The 20,676-nt window shown below is 45.7% G+C and overlaps 1 protein-coding gene across 3 annotated transcripts in view; it reads left to right on the top strand.

Annotated features, from left to right (window-relative positions):
• WASF1 (WASP family member 1) overlaps positions 1-20,676 on the top strand; it is a 297,726-nt gene that overhangs the window by 216,477 nt on the left and 60,573 nt on the right. For all 3 annotated transcript variants that reach the window (XM_063917125.1, XM_063917124.1, XM_063917126.1), the window contains exon 5: positions 19,056-19,173. In XM_063917125.1, the coding sequence (XP_063773195.1) occupies positions 19,056-19,173 (118 nt within the window). The remainder of the gene's footprint in view (positions 1-19,055; positions 19,174-20,676) is intronic.

Genomic DNA, 20,676 nt, shown 5'->3' with positions numbered 1-20,676 from the left:
TAAAAGGCTCTCCTAAGGAGGAGATGGAGCAAATGTGTGTGTGTGTGTGTGTGTGTGTGTGGTGTCTCCGTCGACAACGCCGACGCCTGATTGGATATGTGAAATTAAGTGCTAAGATGAATTTATTACACAAAAGATTAGAGAACAGACAGGGAATCTACCCATGTTTGTCCCTATGTCACAGAGACCTTCAGGGTCTCACAACGCTCACTATCCAAAATAATAGACACTGATATCGACACGGAGTCTGACTCCAGTGTCGACTACGATAATGCAAAATACAGCCAAAACTGGCAGAAAAGTATTCAGTATATGATTATTGTAATAAAAGATGTTTTGCATATCACTGATGACTCATCTGTCACTGACACGAGGGTACACATGTTTAAGGGGAAGAAAGCTGAGGTAAATTTCCCTCCTCTCATGAAGAAAAAGAGCGGGAATCTCCAGACAAGAAGCTGCAGCTTCCCAAAAAGAATTCTCAGGGAGTATCCTTTCCCTAATGGGGCCAGGATACGATGGGAATCTTCCCCTAGGGTGTACAAGGCATTGACACGTTTACCCAAAAAAGGTAGCGCTGACTTTACAGCTATCCTCAGGGATCCTGCAGATAGCATGCAGTAAAAGTACTTTGAAGTCCATTTACACACATTCTGGTACACTACTCAGACCGGTGATTGTGTCGGCATGGGTTTATAGCGCTGTGGCAGCATAGACAGATACCTTATCAGCGGAGATTGAAACCCTAGATAAGGATACTATGTTATTGTCCCTAGTATATATATATATATATATATATATATATATATAATATTTATATGTAAAAGATGTTGTCTTGTGTGTGTGTGTGTGTGTGTATATATATATATATATATATATATATATATATATATAAAGACATGCCCAAAGAGACGTTAGTCTACTGGGTTCTAGAGTCAACGCTATGTCAATTTCTGCTAGACGTGTCCTGTGGAACATGCAATGGATAGGTGATGCCGACTAAAAGAGGCATATGGAGTTGTTGCCTTACAAGGGTGAGGAAGTGTTCGGAGAGGGCCTCTCTGATCTCGTCTCCACGGCTACGGCAGGTAAATCAAATTTTTTGCCATATATTCCCTCACAATCTAAGAAAGCGCCTCATTATCTAATGCAGTCCTTTCGTTCCAATAAAAGCAAGAGAGCACGTGGATCGTCCTTTCTTGCCAGAGGTAAGGGCAGAGGGAAAAAGCTGCACAACACAGCTAGTTCCCAGGAACAGAAGTCCTCCCCGGCCTCTGCTAAATCCACCGCATGACGCTGGGGCTCCCCTGAGGGAGTCGGCTCCTGTGGGGGCACGTCTTCGACTGTTCAGCCACGTCTGGGTCCACTCACAGGTGGATCCAGGGGCAATAGAAATTGTTTCCCAGGGTTACAAGCTGGAATTCGAAGAAGTGCCTCCTCGCCGGTTTTTCAAATCGGCCCTACCGAAACAACCCCTGGAAAGGGAGATAGTGTTACATGCGATTCACAAATTGTGTATGCAACAAGTGGTGGTAGAGGTTCCCCTGCTTCAAAGAGGGCAGGGGTACTACTCAACTCTGTTTGTGGTTCCGAAACCGGACGGTTCAGTCAGACCCATTTAAATTTAAAGTCCCTGAACCTTTACTTAAAACGGTTCAAGTTCAAGATGGAATCACTCAGGGCGGTCATCGCCAGCCTAGAAGGGGGAGATTTTTGGGTATCTCTGGACATAAAGGATGCATACCTGCATGTCCCCATATATCCTCCTCATCAGGCGTACCTGAGATTGGCGGTACAGGATTGTCATTACCAATTTCAGACGTTGCCGTTTGGGCTTTCCACGGCCCCGAGAATTTTCACCAAGATAATGGCGGAAATGATGGTGCTCCTGCGCAAGCAGGGTGTCACAATTATCCCGTACTTGGACAATCTCCTCATAAAAGCGAGATCACGGGTGAAGTTGCTGAGCAGCGCATCACTTTCACTGAATGTGTTACAGCGACACGGCTGGATTCTCGATATTCCAAAGTCGCAGCTGAGTCCTACAAATCGTCTGCCCTTCTTGGGCATGATTCTGGACACAGACCAGAAAAGGGTTTTTCTTCCGAAGGAAAAAGCGCAGGAACTCATGACTCTAGTCATGAACTTGTTGAAACCAAAACAAGTGTCAGTACATCATTGCACTCAAGTTCTGGGAAAGATGGTGGCAACATACGAAGCCATTCCATACGGCAGATTCCATGCAAGGGCCTTCCAATGGGACCTATTGGCCAAATGGTCCGGGTCGTATCTGCAATTGCATCAGCGGATCACCCTGTCCCCCAGGGCCAGAGTATCTCTCCTGTGGTGGCTAAACAGGGCTCACCTTCTAGAGGGCCGCAGGTTCGGCATTCAGGACTGGATCCTGGTGACCACGGACGCGAGCCTCCGAGGTTGGGGAGCGGTCACACAGGGAAGAAATTTCCAAGGACTTTGGTCAAGTCAAGAGACTTGTCTTCACATCAACATCCTGGAACTAAGGGCCATATACAACTCCCTACGTCAAGCGGAGATCTTACTTCGCAATCGACCAGTTCTGATCCAGTCAGACAACATCACCGCAGTAGCTCATGTAAACCGCCAAGGCGGCACAAGGAGCAGAGTGGCAATGGCGGAAGCCACCAGAGTTCTTCGCTGGGCGGAGAATCATGTAAGCGCTCTGTCAGCAGTGTTCATTCTGGGAGTGGACAACTGGGAAGCAGACTTCCTCAGCAGACAAGATCTGCATCCGGGAGAGTGGGGACTTCGTCAGGAAGTCTCTGCGCAGATTGCAAGTCGGTGGGGACTACCCCAAATAGACATGATGGCATCCCGTCTCAACAAAAAGCTACAAAGGTATTGCGCCAGGTCAAGAGACCCTCAGGCGGTAGCTGTGGACGCCCTAGTGACACCGTGGGTGTTCCAGTCGGTATACGTGTTGTGGATAATAAGAAAAAGTGGAGTGAGAACAATTCTCATTGTTCCAGATTGGCCACGAAGGACCTGGTATCCGGATCTGCAAGAAATGCTCACAGAAGATCCGTGGCCTCTTCCTCTAAGGCAGGACTTGTTACAACAAGGGGATAAATTTACTAAAGTGGGAGATTTTTAGAACTGGTGATGTTGCCCATGGCAACCAATCAGATTCTACTTACCATTTATTTAGCTGCTTCTAGCAGATAATAGATATAATCTGATTGGTTGCTATGGGTATCATCACCAGTTCTAAAAATCTCCCACCTTAGTAAATTTACCCCAAGGTGTCTGTCTGTTCCAAGACTTACCGCGGCTGCGTTTGACGGCATGGCGGTTGAACGCCGGATCCTAGCGGAAAAAGGTATTCCGGATGAGGTCATTCCTACGCTAATAAAGGCTAGGAAGGACGTGACATCTAAACATTATCACCGAATATGGAGAAAATATGTTTCTTGGTGTGAGTCCAGGAATGCTCCTACGGAAGAATTCCACCTGGGCCGTTTTCTTCACTTCCTATAAACTGGAGTGAATTTGGGCCTAAAATTAGGCTCCATTAAAAGTTCAGATTTCGTCCTTATCCATTTTCTTTCAAAAGGAATTGGCCTCATTACCTGAAGTACAGACTTTTGTGAAGGGAGTACTGCATATTCATCCTCCTTTTGTACCTCCGGTGGCGCCTTGGGTCCTTAACGTGGTGTTAAGTTTCCTTAAGTCACATTGGTTTGAACCGCTTAAGACAGTGGAGTGGAAATATCTCACCTGGAAGGTGGTCATGTTGTTAGCCTTGGCTTCGGCTAGGCGAGTTTCGGAATTGGCTTTATCACATAAAAGCCCCTATCTGGTTTTCCATATGGATAGAGCGGAATTGCGGACCCGTCCTCAATTCCTGCCTAAGGTGGTCTCATTCTTTCATATGAACCAACCTATTGTCGTGCCTGTGGCTACACGTGACTTGGAGGTTTCCGAGTCCCTTGATGTGGTCAGGGCTTTGAAAATTTACGTGGCCAGAACGGCTAGGATCAGAAAAACAGAAGCACTGTTTGTCCTGTATGCAGCCAACAAAGTTGGCGGCCCTGCTTCAGAGCAGACTATTGCTTGCTGGATCTGTAACACGATTCAGCAGGCGCATTCTACGGCAGGATTGCCGTTACCAAAATCGGTTAAGGCCCATTCCACTAGAAAGGTGGGCTCTTCTTGGGCGGCTGCCGAGGGGTCTCGGCACTGCAGCTGTGCCGAGCTGCTACTTGGTCGGGGTCAAACACCTTTGCAAAGTTCTAGAAGTTTGATACCCTGGCTGAGGAGGACCTCCTGTTTGCTCAATCGGTGCTGCAGAGTCATCCGCACTCTCCCGCCCGTTTGGGAGCTTTGGTATAATCCCCATGGTCCTTACGGAGTCCCAGCATCCTCTAGGACGTTAGAGAAAATAAGATTTTAAACCTACCGGTAAATCTTTTTCTCGTAGTCCGTAGAGGATGCTGGGCGCCCGTCCCAAGTGCGGATTACTTCTGCAAGACTTGTATATAGTTATTGCTTACATAAGGGTTATGTTATAGTTTCATCAGTCTTGGACTGGTGCTATGTTGTTTTTCATACTGTTAACTGGGTAGTATATCACAAGTTATACGGTGTGATTGGTGTGGCTGGTATGAATCTTGCCCTTGGATTACAAAAAGCCTTTCCTTGTACTGTCCGTCTCCTCTGGGCACAGTTTCTCTAACTGAGGTCTGGAGGAGGGGCATAGAGGGAGGAGCCAGTGCACACCCAGAGTCAAAGTCTTTCTTAAAGTGCCCATGTCTCCTGCGGAGCCCGTCTATCCCCATGGTCCTTACGGAGTCCCAGCATCCTCTACGGACTACGAGAAAAAGATTTACCGGTAGGTTTAAAATCTTATTTTTTTTCCTGCTCATGATTCCTTTCCCTATGCAACCGAGAATCTGACTTGCCTTCCTCATTACTTTGTTACATTTCTTACCTGCCTTTAAGTCACCTGAAATAGTTAATCCTAAATCCCTTTCCTTCCTTGTAGTTTCTATTATAGTACCCTTGATATTATGTTTAGCCTTTGGGTATTTGAGACCCAGGTGCATGTTTTTGACATTGAACTGTAGTTGTTATGTTCTTGCCCATTCCTCTACTCTACCTAGATCCTTAATCATTAGTTTTATCCCTTCTGATGTCTCTACCTTGTTGCATACCTCTTGTGTCATCTGCAAAAAGGCATACTTTCCCTTGCAATATCACTAACAAAGTTATTAAAAAGCAATGGTCTAAGTACAGTAACCCGGGAACTCCTCTAGTAGTCTCTCCTGTGAATGCACTCCATTTAATACATCTCACTGTTTTCTGTCCTATTACCAAGATCTTATCGATGCAAACATATTAGAATCCAATCCCAATAGGGTGGCCAATCCCGGGCCATTTTTTCAATCCCGAGATTGGCTTTCTTACTGTGTGTCCGCCTGCCCAGTCTTCTCCCAACCGCCCCGTAGACATAAATCAACTTACCAAACTGCAGGGGCCGGTGGATGTGGAAACTTCATGCGAGCGCTGTGTTGTCTGCAGGAGGAGGCAGCGGGTAACGGCTGCCATACCATCAGTCTTAGCGGATGACGGGCTGGTGACTGCGCAGCATGACCTCAGAGTCGGAGGTCACACTGCGCAGGGAGAGGACGGAGCCGGGCAGCGTCAGAGGTCACACTGCAGCTGTGCAGGGGGAGGAGGGAGCTGGGCAGCGTTGAGCTTCCTGAGGCCACTCAACGCTGCTTGGTATTAAAGGGCCACCTGATCCCTCATTCCGCTTCCAATCCCGGGATTGAATCCCGGACTATTTTTGGCCTAAATCCTGGGATCCCGCCGATCCCCAGAGTGGCCACCCTAAATCCCAAGCATTCCAGTTTATTTAGCAGTCTGCAATGTGGTAGTCAAGATAAGGCCCCACCTTGTTCACAGAATATAGTTATTTGCCAGCAAAGTAGTACATTGTAGTCTTTATAACTATCATATCCAGTACCTATATTGACATAATGGGGGCGAAATTGTTTTGTGCCCGATCTCCATCTCCTGTCTCAAGGGATAGGAGATCGGGGGAGACCGACCTTATTCAAATGTTGATGTTTCCTGCGCTGATCGCACTCAAGTCTTGGATTTAACCGTGTAAAACAGCTAAACCCGACCAAAGTGCTGGGCGCATTGCGTAAAGTGCCATCACAGAGGGCTGCAAGCTGAAATGTCTCCCAGCAGCTAATCACCCCCGAATGGAGTAACAATTGATTTGCTCCATTGGGTGCCATCTACTGGGGGCGGTATCCGGTTAGCATACTGGCACCTGGGATACCAGTATTTGGAATACCGATACCAGAATCCCGACACTGGTAAGATAAGAAAACAGGTGCATCAATCACAACATCAATCACAGTGCCGGTTCTGGAATCTTGACTGTTGGCATCCTAATTGTAAGCATGCGGAAAGGTTAGGGTTAGGCTACCGAGGGAGGGGGGTGGGTTAAGTTTAGGCACTAAAGGAAGGGTTATGGTTAGGCTGTGGGGATTAAGGGTTAGGCACTATGTGGGGAGGGTTAGAGTTATGCTGCAGGTATGAAGGGATAGGGTTAGGTGGTCAGACAGGGTTAGCATACTATCCTACCAGGTGAAGGTATTCTGCCCCTTGGGATGCCGCTGTCTGTTTTCTGACTGCTGGGATCCCGAGACCCTCCCAGTGGCGGCTGTGGGAAAAAACCAATTGTATTCCCTTCTATGGGGGGTATTCAATTCTTGTCAAAAAATGCTGTCTTGTCGGAAAGACTGCAGTTTCCATCAGTTTTAGGTCGGAAAGGAGTTCCGATGTATTCAGTGTCTGAATGAATTGTTGGAAAACACATGGCCAAACCCAACAAGTTTTAGCCCCGTTTCCGACAACGTCAATCCGACTTCAAAGTCGGATTGGTATTGTCGGGAACGGGCCAAACCTGTCGAGTTTGGCAGACTATTAAATACTCACATGTCGGAGCCTTTCCGTCGGAAAGGATCCGACATGAATTGGATTTACCCTTATGTGTCCAGTAGTCCAAAAATGTGCATTTGTTATTACTTAGCTTTATTTCTATAATACTAACATTTTCTGTAGTATTTTGCAGAGAATGCAGTCCTTAATCCTGTGGGGCTTGCGTTTTAAAATTTCTATCACACATACAAACACTTTTATACTGGGTACATACCAGAACGACCGCAAATGAGCAATGTCGTTAAAGATTTCTCTTGAACTCCCTGGCAGTCCTTTACAAAAAATAAGATTTTACTTACCGGTAAATCTATTTCTCGTAGTCCGTAGTGGATGCTGGGGACTCCGTAAGGACCATGGGGAATAGATGGGCTCCGCAGGAGACAGGGCACTTTAAGAAAGAATTAAGAATACTGGTGTGCACTGGCTCCTCCCTCTATGTCCCTCCTCCAGACCTCCGTTAAGGAAACTGTGCCCGGAAGAGCTGACAGTACAAGGAAAAGATTTTGGAATCCAGGGTAAGACTCATACCAGCCACACCAATCACACCGTATAACTCGTGATAAACCTACCCAGTTAACAGTATGAACAACAACAGAGCATCAGATAAACCTGATGCAACCATAACATAACCCTTATTTAAGCAATAACTATATACAAGTATTGCAGAAGAAGTCCGCACTTGGGACAGGCGCCCAGCATCCACTACGGACTACGAGAAATAGATTTACCGGTAAGTAAAATCTTATTTTCTCTAACGTCCTAGTGGATGCTGGGGACTCCGTAAGGACCATGGGGATTATACCAAAGCTCCCAAACGGGCGGGAGAGTGCGGATGACTCTGCAGCACCGAATGAGCAAACACAAGGTCCTCCTCAGCCAGGGTATCAAACTTGTAGAACTTTGCAAAAGTGTTTGAACCCGACCAAGTAGCTGCTCGGCAAAGCTGTAATGCCGAGACCCCTCGGGCCGCCGCCCAAGAAGAGCCCACCTTCCTTGTGGAATGGGCTTTTACTGATTTTAGAGGCGGCAATCCAGCCGCAGAATGAGCCTGCTGAATCGTGTTACAGATCCAGCGAGCAATAGTTTGCTTTGAAGCAGGAGCACCCAGCTTGTTGGATGCATACAGGATAAACCGCGACTCAGTTTTCCTGACTCCAGCCGTTCTGGCTACATAAACCTTCAAAGCCCGGACTACATCTAGTAACTTTGCATCCTCCAAGTCACGAGTAGCCGCAGGCACCACAATAGGTTGGTTCAAATGAAAAGATGACACCACTTTTGGCAGAAATTGCGGACGAGTCCGTAATTCTGCCCTGTCCATATGGAAAACCAGATAGGGGCTTTTATGTGACAAAGCCGCCAATTCTGACACACGCCTAGCCGAAGCTAAGGCCAATAGCATGACCACCTTCCACGTGAGATATTTTAACTCCACAGTTTTAAGTGGCTCAAACCAGTGTGATTTCAGGAAACTCAACACCACGTTAAGATCCCAAGGTGCCACTGGTGGCACAAAAGGGGGCTGAATATGCAGCACTCCCTTTACAAACGTCTGAACTTCAGGAAGAGAAGCCAGTTCCTTTTGAAAGAAAATGGATAGGGCTGAAATCTGGACCTTAATGGACCCCAATTTTAAGCCCATAGTCACTCCCGACTGTAGGAAGTGAAGGAAACGGGCCAGCTGGAATTCCTCTGTAGGGGCATTCCTGGCCTCACACCAAGCAACATATTTTCGCCATATACGGTGATAATGTTTAGCCGTCACGTCCTTCCTAGCCTTTATTAGCGTAGGAATAACCTCATCTGGAATGCCTTTTTCTGCTAGGATCCGGCGTTCAACCGCCATGCCGTCAAACGCAGCCGCGGTAAGTCTTGGAACAGACAGGGCCCCTGTTGCAACAGATCGTGTCTGAGAGGCAAAGGCCATGGGTCCTCTGTGAGCATTTCTTGCAGTTCCGGATACCAAGTCCTTCTTGGCCAATCCGGAACAATGAGTATTGTTCTCACTCCTCTTTTTCTTACGATTCTCAGCACCTTGGGTATGAGAGGAAGAGGAGGAAACACATAAACCGACTGGAACACCCACGGTGTTACTAGTGCGTCCACAGCTATCGCCTGAGGGTCTCTTGACCTGGCGCAATACATTTGTAGCTTTTTGTTGGGGCGGGATGCCATCATGTCCACCTGTGGCAGTTCCCAACGACTTGTAATCTGTGTGAAGACTTCTTGATGAAGTCCCCACTCTCCCGGGTGGAGGTCGTGCCTGCTGAGGAAGTCTGCTTCCCTGTTGTCCACTCCCGGAATGAACACTGCTGACAGTGCTTGTACGTGATTCTCCGCCCAGCGAAGAATTCTGGTGGCTTCCGCCATTGCCACCCTGCTCCTTGTGCCGCCTTGGCGGTTTACATGAGCCACTGCGGTGATGATGTCTGACTGAATCAGCACCGGTTGGTTGCGAAGCAGAGGCTCCGCTTGACTTAGGGCGTTGTATATGGCCCTTAGTTCCAGGATATTGATGTGCAGACAAGTCTCCTGACTTGACCACAGACCCTGGAAATTTCTTCCCTGTGTGACTGCCCCCCACCCTCGGAGGCTTGCATCCGTGGTCACCAGGACCCAGTCCTGAATGCCGAACCTGCGACCCTCGAGAAGGTGAGCACTCTGCAGCCACCACAGAAGAGACACCCTGGCCCTGGGGGATAGGGTGATCAGCCGCTGCATCTGAAGATGCGATCCGGACCACTTGTCCAACAGATCCCACTGAAAGGTCCTCGCATGGAACCTGCCGAAGGGAATGGCTTCGTATGACGCCACCATCTTTCCCAGGACTCGCGTGCATTGATGCACCGACACCTGTTTTGGTTTTATGAGGTCTCTGACCAGAGTCACGAGCTCCTGAGCCTTCTCCGCCGGGAGAAAAACCTTCTTCTGGTCTGTGTCCAGAATCATGCCCAGGAAGGGCAGACGCGTCGTAGGAATCAGCTGCGACTTTGGAATATTCAGAATCCAGCCGTGCTGTTGCAACACTTCCCGAGAGTGTGCTACACTGATCAGCAACTGCTCTCTGGACCTCGCCTTTATGAGGAGATCGTCCAAGTATGGGATAATTGTGACTCCTTGCTTTCGCAGAAGCACCATCATTTCTGCCATTACCTTGGTAAATATTCTCTGTGCCGTGGACAGACCAAACGGCAACGTCTGGAATTGGTAATGACAGTCCTGTACCACAAATCTGAGGTACTCCTGATGAGGTGGATAAATGGGGACATGCAGGTATGCATCCTTTATGTCCAGAGACACCATAAAATCCCCCTCTTCCAGGCTTGCAATGACCGCTCTGAGCGATTCCATCTTGAACTTGAACCTTTTCAGGTAAATGTTCAGGGATTTTAAATTCAATATGGGTCTGACCGAACCGTCTGGTTTCGGTACCACAAACATTGTGGAATAGTAACCCCTTTCCTGCTGAAGGAGGGGAACCTTTACCACCAACTGCTGGAGATATAATTTGTGAATTGCCGCTAACACTATTTCCCTCTCTATGGGGGAAGCTGGCAGGGCCGATTTGAGGTAACGGTGAGGGGGCATCACTTCAAATTCCAGCTTGTATCCCTGAGATACAATCTGTATAGCCCAGGGATCCACCCGTGAGCAAACCAACTGGTGGCTGAAATTTCGGAGACGCGCCCCCACCGATCCTGGCTCCTCCTGTGGAGCCCCAGCGTCATGCGGTGGATTTAGTGGAAGCCGGGGAGGACTTCTGTTCCTGGGAACTAGCTGTATTGTGCAGCTTCTTTCCTCTACCCCTGCCTCTGGCAAGAAAGGACGCACCTCAGACTTTCTTGCCTCTTTGTGATCGAAAGGACTGCATTTGGTAATATGGTGCTTTCTTAGGTTGTGAGGGAATATATGGCAAAAAATTTGACTTCCCAGCCGTAGCTGTGGAAACTATGTCAGAGAGACCGTCCCCAAACAATTCCTCACCCTTATAAGGTAAAACCTTCATGTGCCTTTTTGAGTCGGCATCACCTGTCCATTGCCGAGTCCACAGGACCCTTCTGGCAGAAATCGACATTGCATTTATTCTAGAGCCCAGTAGGCTAATGTCTCTCTGGGCATCTCTCATATATAGGACAGCGTCTTTTATATGCCCCAGGGTTAGTAATATAGTATCCTTGTCCAAGGTATCAAGTTCCTCAGACAGTGTATCTGTCCATGCTGCTACAGCACTACACATCCAGGCCGACGCAATTGCCGGCCTTAGTAGGGTACCTGAATGTGTATAAACGGACTTCAGGATACCTTCCTGCTTTCTATCCGCAGGATCTTTTAAGGTGGCCGTATCCTATGACGGCAGGGCTACCTTCTTAGATAAGCGTGTCAAAGCTTTGTCTACCCTAGGGGAGGATTCCCAGCATAACCTGTCCGCTGGCGGGAAAGGATACGCCATAAGCAACCGTTTGGAAATCTGCATTTTTCTATCTGGAGATTCCCAAGCTTTTTCACATAACTCATTCAACTCATGTGAAGGGGGAAAGGTTACCTCATGCCTTTTTTCCTCAAACATATAAACCCTCTTGTCAGGGACTGGGTTTTCCTCTGAGATGTGCAATACATCCTTCATTGCTATAATCATATAGCGGATGGCTTTAGCCATTTTAGGCTGCAACTTTGCATCATCGCCATCGACACTGGAGTCAGAATCTGTGTCGATATCTGTGTCAACAATTTGGGATAGTGGGCGCTTCTGAGACCCTGACGGCCTCTACACTGTAGGATCAGGCATGGGTTGAGACCCTGACTGTCCCAAGGCTTCAGCTTTATCCAACCTTTTATGCAAGGAAGTAACATTATCGTTTAAAACCTTCCACATATCCATCCAATCGGGCGTCGGCGCCTTCGGCGGCGATCCCACATTCATTTGTACCTGCTCTGCTTCCACATAGCCTTCCTCGTCAAACATGCCGACACAAGCGTACCGACAAACCACACACACCGGGGATGCTCTATTTGAGGACAGAACACCCACAAGGCCTTTTGGTGAGACAGAGAGAGAGTATGCCAGCACACACCCCAGCGCTATATGACCCAGGAATTACACAGTAACTTAGTGTTTACCCAGTAGCTGCTGTATATACTGATTTTGCGCTAAATTTATGTGCCCCCCTTCTCTTTTTAGCCTCTTTCTACCGTGAATCTGCAGGGGAGAGCCTGGGGAGCTTCCTCTCAGCGGAGCTGTGGAGAGAAAATGGCGCTGGTGAGTGCTGAGGAAGAAGCCCCGCCCCCTCAGCGGCGGGCTTCTGTCCCGCGATTTTGTGTAAAATAATGGCGGGGGCTCATGCATATATACAGTGCCCAACTGTATATATGCCCACTTTGCCAAGAGGTCTCTAATTGCTGCCCAGGGCGCCCCCCTCTGCGCCCTGCACCCTACAGTGACCGGAGTGTGTGGGTTTAATGTGGGAGCAATGGCGCACAGCTGCAGTGCTGTGCGCTACCTCATATGAAGCCGCTTTTGAAGTCTTCTTGCTTCTCACGCCGGCTTCTGGCTCTGCGAGGGGGACGGCGGCGCGGCTCCGGGATCGGACGACCAAGGGTGCGTTCCTGTGTTCGATCCCTCTGGAGCTAATGGTGTCCAGTAGCCTAAGAAGCATGACCTATCCACAGTGAGTAGGTCTGCTTCTCTCCCCTCAGTCGTAGCAGAGAGTCTGTTGCCAGCAGATCTCTCTGAAAATAAAAAAAATCCTAACAAAATACTTTCTATTTAGCAAGCCCAGGAGAGCTCACTAAGGTGCACCCAGCTCGTCCGGGCACAGATTCAAACTGAGGTCTGGAGGAGGGACATAGAGGGAGGAGCCAGTGCACACCAGTATTCCTAATTCTTTCTTAAAGTGCCCTGTCTCCTGCGGAGCCCGTCTATTCCCCATGGTCCTTACGGAGTCCCCAGCATCCACTAGGACGTTAGAGAAATACACAAACTATAGCTCATAAGATCTTGCAAAAGATCTAGGAGTGTCCACATCGAGGAGCATGCTGTCATTAAAGATAGCTTCAGATCTTCCCTGCAGCAATGAAGATCTAAAGATACGATAAATGACCTGCCCGACTACGCATGATTTGTACTTTTACTAAAGATAAATCGATCCGATGTGTCAAAATCATGCAATCATCCCTAGAATTGCCCTGGTGTGTACCCAGCATTACTCTTACAAGGACCCTCTGGTATGTTTTCTTCGCACTGTGGGAATAAACCAGAGCACCTAGGGGAAATGCATGCACCCTTGGGGAGACTAAACAGTCCCTTAACATATAGGTGGATATTAATTTATCTTTGTGGTTCAGCCAGGACCTCAGGCGCTAATTCAAAGGAGATTATCAAGGTGGAAAAACGTGTTGTTGTTTTTTATTATTTTTTAATAAAGGTGTGAGCAAAAATGAGTTGGGTTTTCCTTCTATAAAGGATTCCTCCTTATCTTATATGCGCTGTTATACATTGGATCAGAGCCTTGTGCTTAATTGCTGTGGTCATAATAGAACCACCCAACACTAGCACTGGGAAGCAGCAATGCTAATGATTGTGCATTTTAAATCCTGTGTTCTACAATTTTTTATAGAATGATGGGGGCTGTATATAATATTATTGATAAAGAAATTTAATATTGGGGGCATGGCCTGACCACCATTGAGAGAAGACATGCTTCTGCTAAGCTCCGCATCCCCAGACACTTGGAGCCCCTCTTGTCTGCTTACCGCCGCTCCCAGCCCGCAATACTTCCTCCAGGTGGCCGCTGCTGCGTGCTGGGACCGTTTTGCAGGGTTCAGGGAGCCGCATCGGGTGCTCCCGTGGATTGCGGCCTCCAACCCTCCATTGAGCCAGGGACTAAATTTTTCCAGCTACCCGGGCCGGACTTCCGGAGCCGGGCACCATGACCTACAGCGCCGCCTGCATGCTGCGTCTGCCTCCAGGGGCCTCCTCTGGTCTGCCCCAATATTTGTAGACCTCAGGTACCTCTCCAAACCACCCCTCAATAGCTGGACAAGTGCCCCTCAGGCGCTTACAGATATACAGCCGATAATTGCTGGCGGCCATTTTGTGTCCCTGGGCTGCTTGCTTTTTGTGATACAACTAGTCCGTGCTCTCCTTGTAAACTACAGCTTTAGTACAGCTTATAACATATCTTGGAGGGTTTACTGTACTACTATGTCTTGTTACTAGACTGTCCCTGCAGCTGTACATTCTATATTATTGGATATTCGTGGGCTGTTTACTCTAAATGGAGATGAGTTGTGAGCTCTAAGATGTGCTGCAGTCCTACCGTTTAGATGCCTCAAAACCTCCCAGCACCTACTTCACTAATGTTATGATAACCTGACACTCTTTCTACCAGTGGAGCCTTCTTTGTCGTTACATTTGAGGGGTGAGCTTTATAACCTAATGCAGCTTTATTGATTGCAAGTCACGATTCCTTCCAATACTTTTCTACATCACTGTTACGGTAGTCTGATGCTTATTTATCAGTGGATCCCCTCTTGCTGTTTCGTTTGAGTCAATTCTATATTGTGCCTCTGCATTGTGATCTTACTATACCTCCTTAAAATATAAAGTCTCCAAAGTGGCCTCACAAGTGACATTCTTCAAAACCTCACCACAACAGAAAACAGCAGGTGGAAGTGGTAAATCCTCTCAAGTGCGGCAAACACCGCCCGCCTCCCCCCTAGAATCAAACTCATTAAGGGACACTGCTGATTCAGCGGCTCCGGTCGGTGATAGCGATCCTTTAACTGTGGGAGCTATGAAATACTTTTTCACCCAATTTAAAGAAGAAATTGCCGCAGAGTTCCACGCCACACTTCATGCCTGCCAACAATCTATCGAGGATATAGGTGATCGCACCGAACACTTAGAGACCAAAATGGGAGAGTTTGCTGGATCCCACAACGACCTGATTGACTCTCATACTACCTTCGAAGTGGAGGTTGCTTCCCTCAGAGAAAAAGTTGCAGATTTAGAGGACAGATCTCGCCGGAACTATACTGTCTTCTTTAATCAACGCTGACCAAGTTGGATTTATTCCGGGACGGCAGGCCCCTTACAATACCCGGAGAGCCCTTGGCATTATAGAATACTGCAACTTTCAACGGGAGCCCTTATTGTTCCTCTCCCTAGATGCCGAAAAGGCTTTTGATAGATTACATTGGCAATATTTTCAATCGACTTTGAAACGCTTTGGCATCGGGGAGAGGATGCTGGACTCTATATTTGCACTGTATTCCTGTCCTTCCGCAGCAGTGTCAGTGAATGGTTGTCTGTCATCTAGGTTCAGTATCTCCAACGGCACCAAGCAAGGATGTCCTCTTTCCCCGTTAATCTTTGCCCTAGCTATAGAACCTTTGGCTGAGAAGAGTAGGACATCCACTAGTGTTTTAGGCCCTATTATCAGTCTTTTTGGTGATGACTTTTTTTTGTGCAACCTCCATCCTGTTCTGTCACTACACCATATTAGATGAATACTCTAAAGTTTCGTATTATAAGTTAAACACTACGAAGACGGACGCCTTGCCTTTTAACATTTCCTCTGTACGCTCTGGCTCGGGTAGGGTGGTCCGGGTGACTCTGCAGGTGTGGCATAAATTTATCTCCTCTTGTGAGGAATTCGTCCTGCCCGCGCCGGAATTGTCCTTTATCAGTTATTGCCTCTCTCATTCCCAACCTTTGCCTTCAGTCTTGGGTTTGATAAAAATTGGGGACATCTGTTGCTCGGGGGGTCTGATTCCCTTTAATGAAATTTAACAGAATCATGTCATTCCAAAGCATGATTTTTATAAATATTTACAGATTCGACATTGGTTGGGCAGCCAGGCTGCTATCTAAGCAGTTCCCCCTGCTATCCTAAAGTTGTTCCTTGCCCATTTGCAGCTCTCGAGTTCTAGAGGCGGAATCTCTTGGTGGTACACTCTTTTAATTACAGACACCAAAAAAGGTAAATTACTTTCCCAAATTAAATGAGAAATAGATCTAGCTAGGCCTCTCTTAGTAGAAGATTGGAGTCGTATTTCTGGTCTATGCTTTAAGATTTCAAGGTGTATAAACCATTCAGAGATGTATTATAAATTATGTCACAGGGCCTATTTTACTCTGGAAAAACAACACAAGATCTGGCCCAACACCTCAAAATATTGCTTGAGGAATTGCGGGTCTATAGGCTACCTGATCCACATTTTTTGGACTTGTCCACAGGTACAACCCCTGTGGTTAAGAATATTTGAGTTTATTGAGGAGGTACTTGCTGAAGGGATTCCTGCTGACCCGGTAATTGCCCTATTCCATTACCACCCTAGTTTATTAACGGATGGCGACTCCTATCTGTTGGGACATGTTCTAATTGCCACAAAAGCAGCCATCGCCCAACAGTGGAAATTGGATTTGATTCCTTCCCTTAACTTTATTATCAATAAAATCCATAAACATTACCTATATAAAACGTCTGTCTGCCCACAATCTCCGTCGGCTTCACCCTCTTTGAGAAAATGGTCCAAATGGACTAAGTACATGGAACAGCAGGACCCTTCACTCACTAGCAACGTATTTGTTGACTTAACTATAGAAGTCTTTGGTTGGTTATTGGCATGCACCTGGTATCCCGCCCTTTTCCCTCCTGTGGCTCTCTCTTTTCTTTTCCTTCTCTGCTTTGAATCCATTTAAGAGTAATGTTTTATTACTTATTATTTTGGGGTTACGGTTTTGAGAGTTTGTCATTACTCCGATTTAGGCTTCCATCTTTTAAGACCCATGCTCTCCCGTGAACCTGAGTTATTTTGATTTATTGTATGGAATACGCTTATTAAGTGTGTTTGTTTATGACAAGTACCATACATGAATCCTGAATGTTACCCCCTTTTCTTCTTTCTGTATCCCTATTTGCTTTTGCCTACAAATCTACTAAAAACTATTGATTTAAAAAAAAAAAACTTAAAAATTTTAATATTGGCAGTATGTAATTGTAGAATTTCCCTACTGTGATCCATATTTTTCCCCCCAATTTTTCTTGGAATGTAAAAGGCTGATTCAATAAGGGGTGGGTTCTGCACGTGTAAGTCATGGGTTACATTACTGTTCACAAGTTATTTTAATCAAACCCGCTTCCACAAGTTGCGCAATCTAATTGTAAAAGCCTATTCGCAGCACCTGCATCAATTCTACAGTGCGTGACATCGGAGACGTACATGAAAAAAAATGGGAAAATCAATCTCAACCCCCAAGATTGCTTATGGCCACTATACAGTTATCCAAAATATTTTAGGTTCTTCAAATATTCAGAGTATTTTAGAATGGCTTATTTTTTCTTTTTTAGTCAACAGTAGAAAAATTATAACAAGCAACCGTTTTTAACCAACTTAAAGCCTCTAGCTTATTTAAGGTACTTAACAAAGTCTGTAATGTGATTTTTAATTGTTTTTAAGAAAGTTTAAAAAATATTGAAAAAACATTTGCAACTCCTATCTGTAAGTTCAAAAAATAATTTCCCACATATACAACACGCCAAAATACATGTCGCACACAATTCATCCCTTTTTTGATCTGAAAAACAGAAAATCATCTAAAAATAACATGTAATTACTAGAAAAATTATGCTTATGTACATGCCTCCAGATGCATGCTTATTCATTTTGAGAGGTTCTGCATTGAGGACTGATTCTGATTTGCACGGCCGCAGGGAAGCAGTTGTGCAATACCATAGAAATAGAATGCAAATAAAACGCGAATGCAGCAGGAGGCGTCTGTAGGAAAAAGGCTGTTCCTGCATGCATCTGCGGTCCGAGTGCTGCGTCCAAAGATGCGGCATCGGATCACCATTGCACTCATCGGACAGTCTGCACAAGCCAAAGTTTACTCAGACTAGCAGTCTGTACCAACCAGCTGGGTTCAGGAAATCTCCTGGACTTTGGGTTCAACGCACTCCTGTTTGTAGAATGGTCTTTGTTTCCTGGTTTGGTATGTATTACCGTCGGACGAGATGCCGGCTGTCTATATCTTGGCAGCGGCATCCCGGCTGCCAGAATGCTTGCAACGTGGCAAGCGCTAAGAGGCCACTTGTGGGCTTACTGTGCTTGCCATGCTGCAGGCTCGGTGGCTCGATGCGCTCTCCACAGGATCTATTCCCACTCTATGGGTGTCGTGGACACCCACGAGTGGGAATAGCCATGGTGCGCCGGGATTCCGAGCTGGCGGCATTGTCTGCTGTCAAGATTTCGGCATCTGTATCCTGACGGCAAATTGATTGCATCCCATGTTTCCACCTCCCAAAAGCAGGTGACGTGAACAATCACACATTACCTGCTCTGGACATGCGCAGAATGGCACCTTCGCAGACCAACAATTAGTACTTAAATTATCAGTTTACTTTCTAATCTGAATCAGGCTCTGAGCACCAACATTTTTGCCTTTTACAAACGACCAGCATTAACTTAACACTGTTTTCAGAATGATTAGAGAAAAGTTGCGGCGACAGGTTTTTGACCCGGGTTATGCGGCCACATCCCGGGTTAATGGAACCCACGGCTAATTGAATTCAGCCTAATGCAGGGTACATGTCTTATTCACACCAATATCGGCTTTTAGGCCCCATGGTTGTATAGGTATATATGCAGGAGCATTGGCAGATAAATGGCTGATAACGCTTCTGCAATGATTGGCTCAGGGCTGACTTCTGATTCCCCATGGAGCAATGTAAACACTGAGTTGTTTCTAGCGTTGTGTTTATTGGGGTCAACTCTCCAAATCAGGAGCATTTATCTGATCAGCCGAGTGATCGGCAAAGTGTGTACCCAACTTAAGTGTCACTGTGTCATTGTTTTAATACCCCAATGTATTGCATGTCTATGCAACAAAAAAACAAATATGGGACACTTATTGGGTCTCAACCTAGAGGTTGCATACTAAAATGTTACTTTTTTTTTAGTTGTTGATGTTTTGTTTTCAAAAAGTTAATTAGGATGAGGACCTTTTTGCTTTTTATCATTTTTATTTTGTGTTTTTTATCATTTTTATTTTGTTTTGACAGAGATGATGGTAAAGAAGGCTTAAAGTTTTACACTAATCCATCCTACTTCTTTGACTTATGGAAAGAGAAGATGTTACAGGACACAGAGGACAAACGGAAGGAAAAGCGAAAGCAGAAGGTATGACCTTGCAGCATGAAATGCCTATTACTGTACTTGTGTATTATGCTTACAGTGCTCCACTGGTTTATTCAAAATAACTTTATTTTTTTTCCTCTTTATAAATGAAATGGTACAGCTGATGTGTACCATGGTATTTTATTGGCAGTCTTACTAATATGTGAAATCTGGTAAATATTTAATTTTACAGCAGTCGACATGTTCTTCATAAACAAGTAATAGTACAGTTGTGTCCTCATACACCTAGCCTCAATATGCCACCACAGCCACTGATTCAATAAGTGAGCCGGCAGGTCCAATGCAACTCTGCTAGAATTGGGCGTGTTATTTTTTGCAGAATATGCATCTTTTTCACAACGCATTGCAACTAGGATGCACAGAAGACTGACTAATGTGATATGTGACACTTGTATATCGTATATCTGTGTGCAACTGAATCTGTGTATGAAGCACAACAGAACTTGACTTTGAAAAAAGCTGTGACTGCTACATCATAGTACTTTGTGAACAGATTCAGAGTCGCACAGAGCTATACAAGTGTCACATATCAAATGATAAGGGTGGGAGCGGACCTTGGACTGCTCACCCTAATTCCACAAATAAGAGGTGCTATCATACTGAGGTTTGGCGTTCCACACAGGAAAAAAAAGAGAATGCAGATGCACACTCTATAGCACAGTAGTAAGCACTGCTAATCAGAATAAATATAATAAACTCTGCAATCTAACAATGCAAAACTGAGGTGCTTTGCTTACGTTCTGACCAAAAATATGGGCCCACAAAACGTGACCAGGTAACCTCATTACCTCGTTTCATAAGTAAGAAGCAGTTGCTATGTGTTAAGAGTGTTACATAGGTAAGAAGTAATAATTAGAATATTAAAAGTTGAACATGGGTAGAAAAATAAAAAATTTATCAGCACAGTGTGTTCTAATGCATTGCGACTAAGACACATTTTTGGCAACAAAAAAAAAGCTAGCAGAGTCTCACGAGACCTGGCGTGCCAAGAGTGGCTGTTTGGCACGACTGCAGCAAAGATGTATGAGAACACATCTGTAGCAATGACACTTCCACAACAAAATTATAATTTAGTGTTGCTTACACTCTAGATTTTATGCATTGTATTTTTAATTTATAAACATTTCTATTTGTGTCATTGGACCCATTTTTAAACACTTATGTAAGCTTTGTAATAGGTATTGGGTTTTTTTTTTATTGGAAAAAAAAATGCAGCTATTTCCTTGGTGACAAGTCACTAAGCACTTGTTTTAGACACAACAAATCTGTTATCTACATGCACATACAAATGGTGTAGTTGTAGTCATCTTTAACTTTTTACATGACAATATGAAAATATATTGTTAGGCTGTAAGTCTCTAATTGATTAGTGTGACCCTGTGATATTTTGTAAATTCACCAATAAACCTACAATTTAAGGTGATAACTAAATGCACACGTACCATGTGATTAACCCGAAGAATTGCCTTGGATATAACTTTTTTA

The sequence above is a fragment of the Pseudophryne corroboree genome, chromosome 4 (assembly GCF_028390025.1).
Source record: "Pseudophryne corroboree isolate aPseCor3 chromosome 4, aPseCor3.hap2, whole genome shotgun sequence".
Classification (NCBI taxonomy): Eukaryota; Metazoa; Chordata; class Amphibia; order Anura; family Myobatrachidae; genus Pseudophryne; species Pseudophryne corroboree.
The sequence above is the reverse complement of the archived record's forward strand: the minus strand, read 5'-3'. Positions and strand labels throughout refer to the sequence as shown.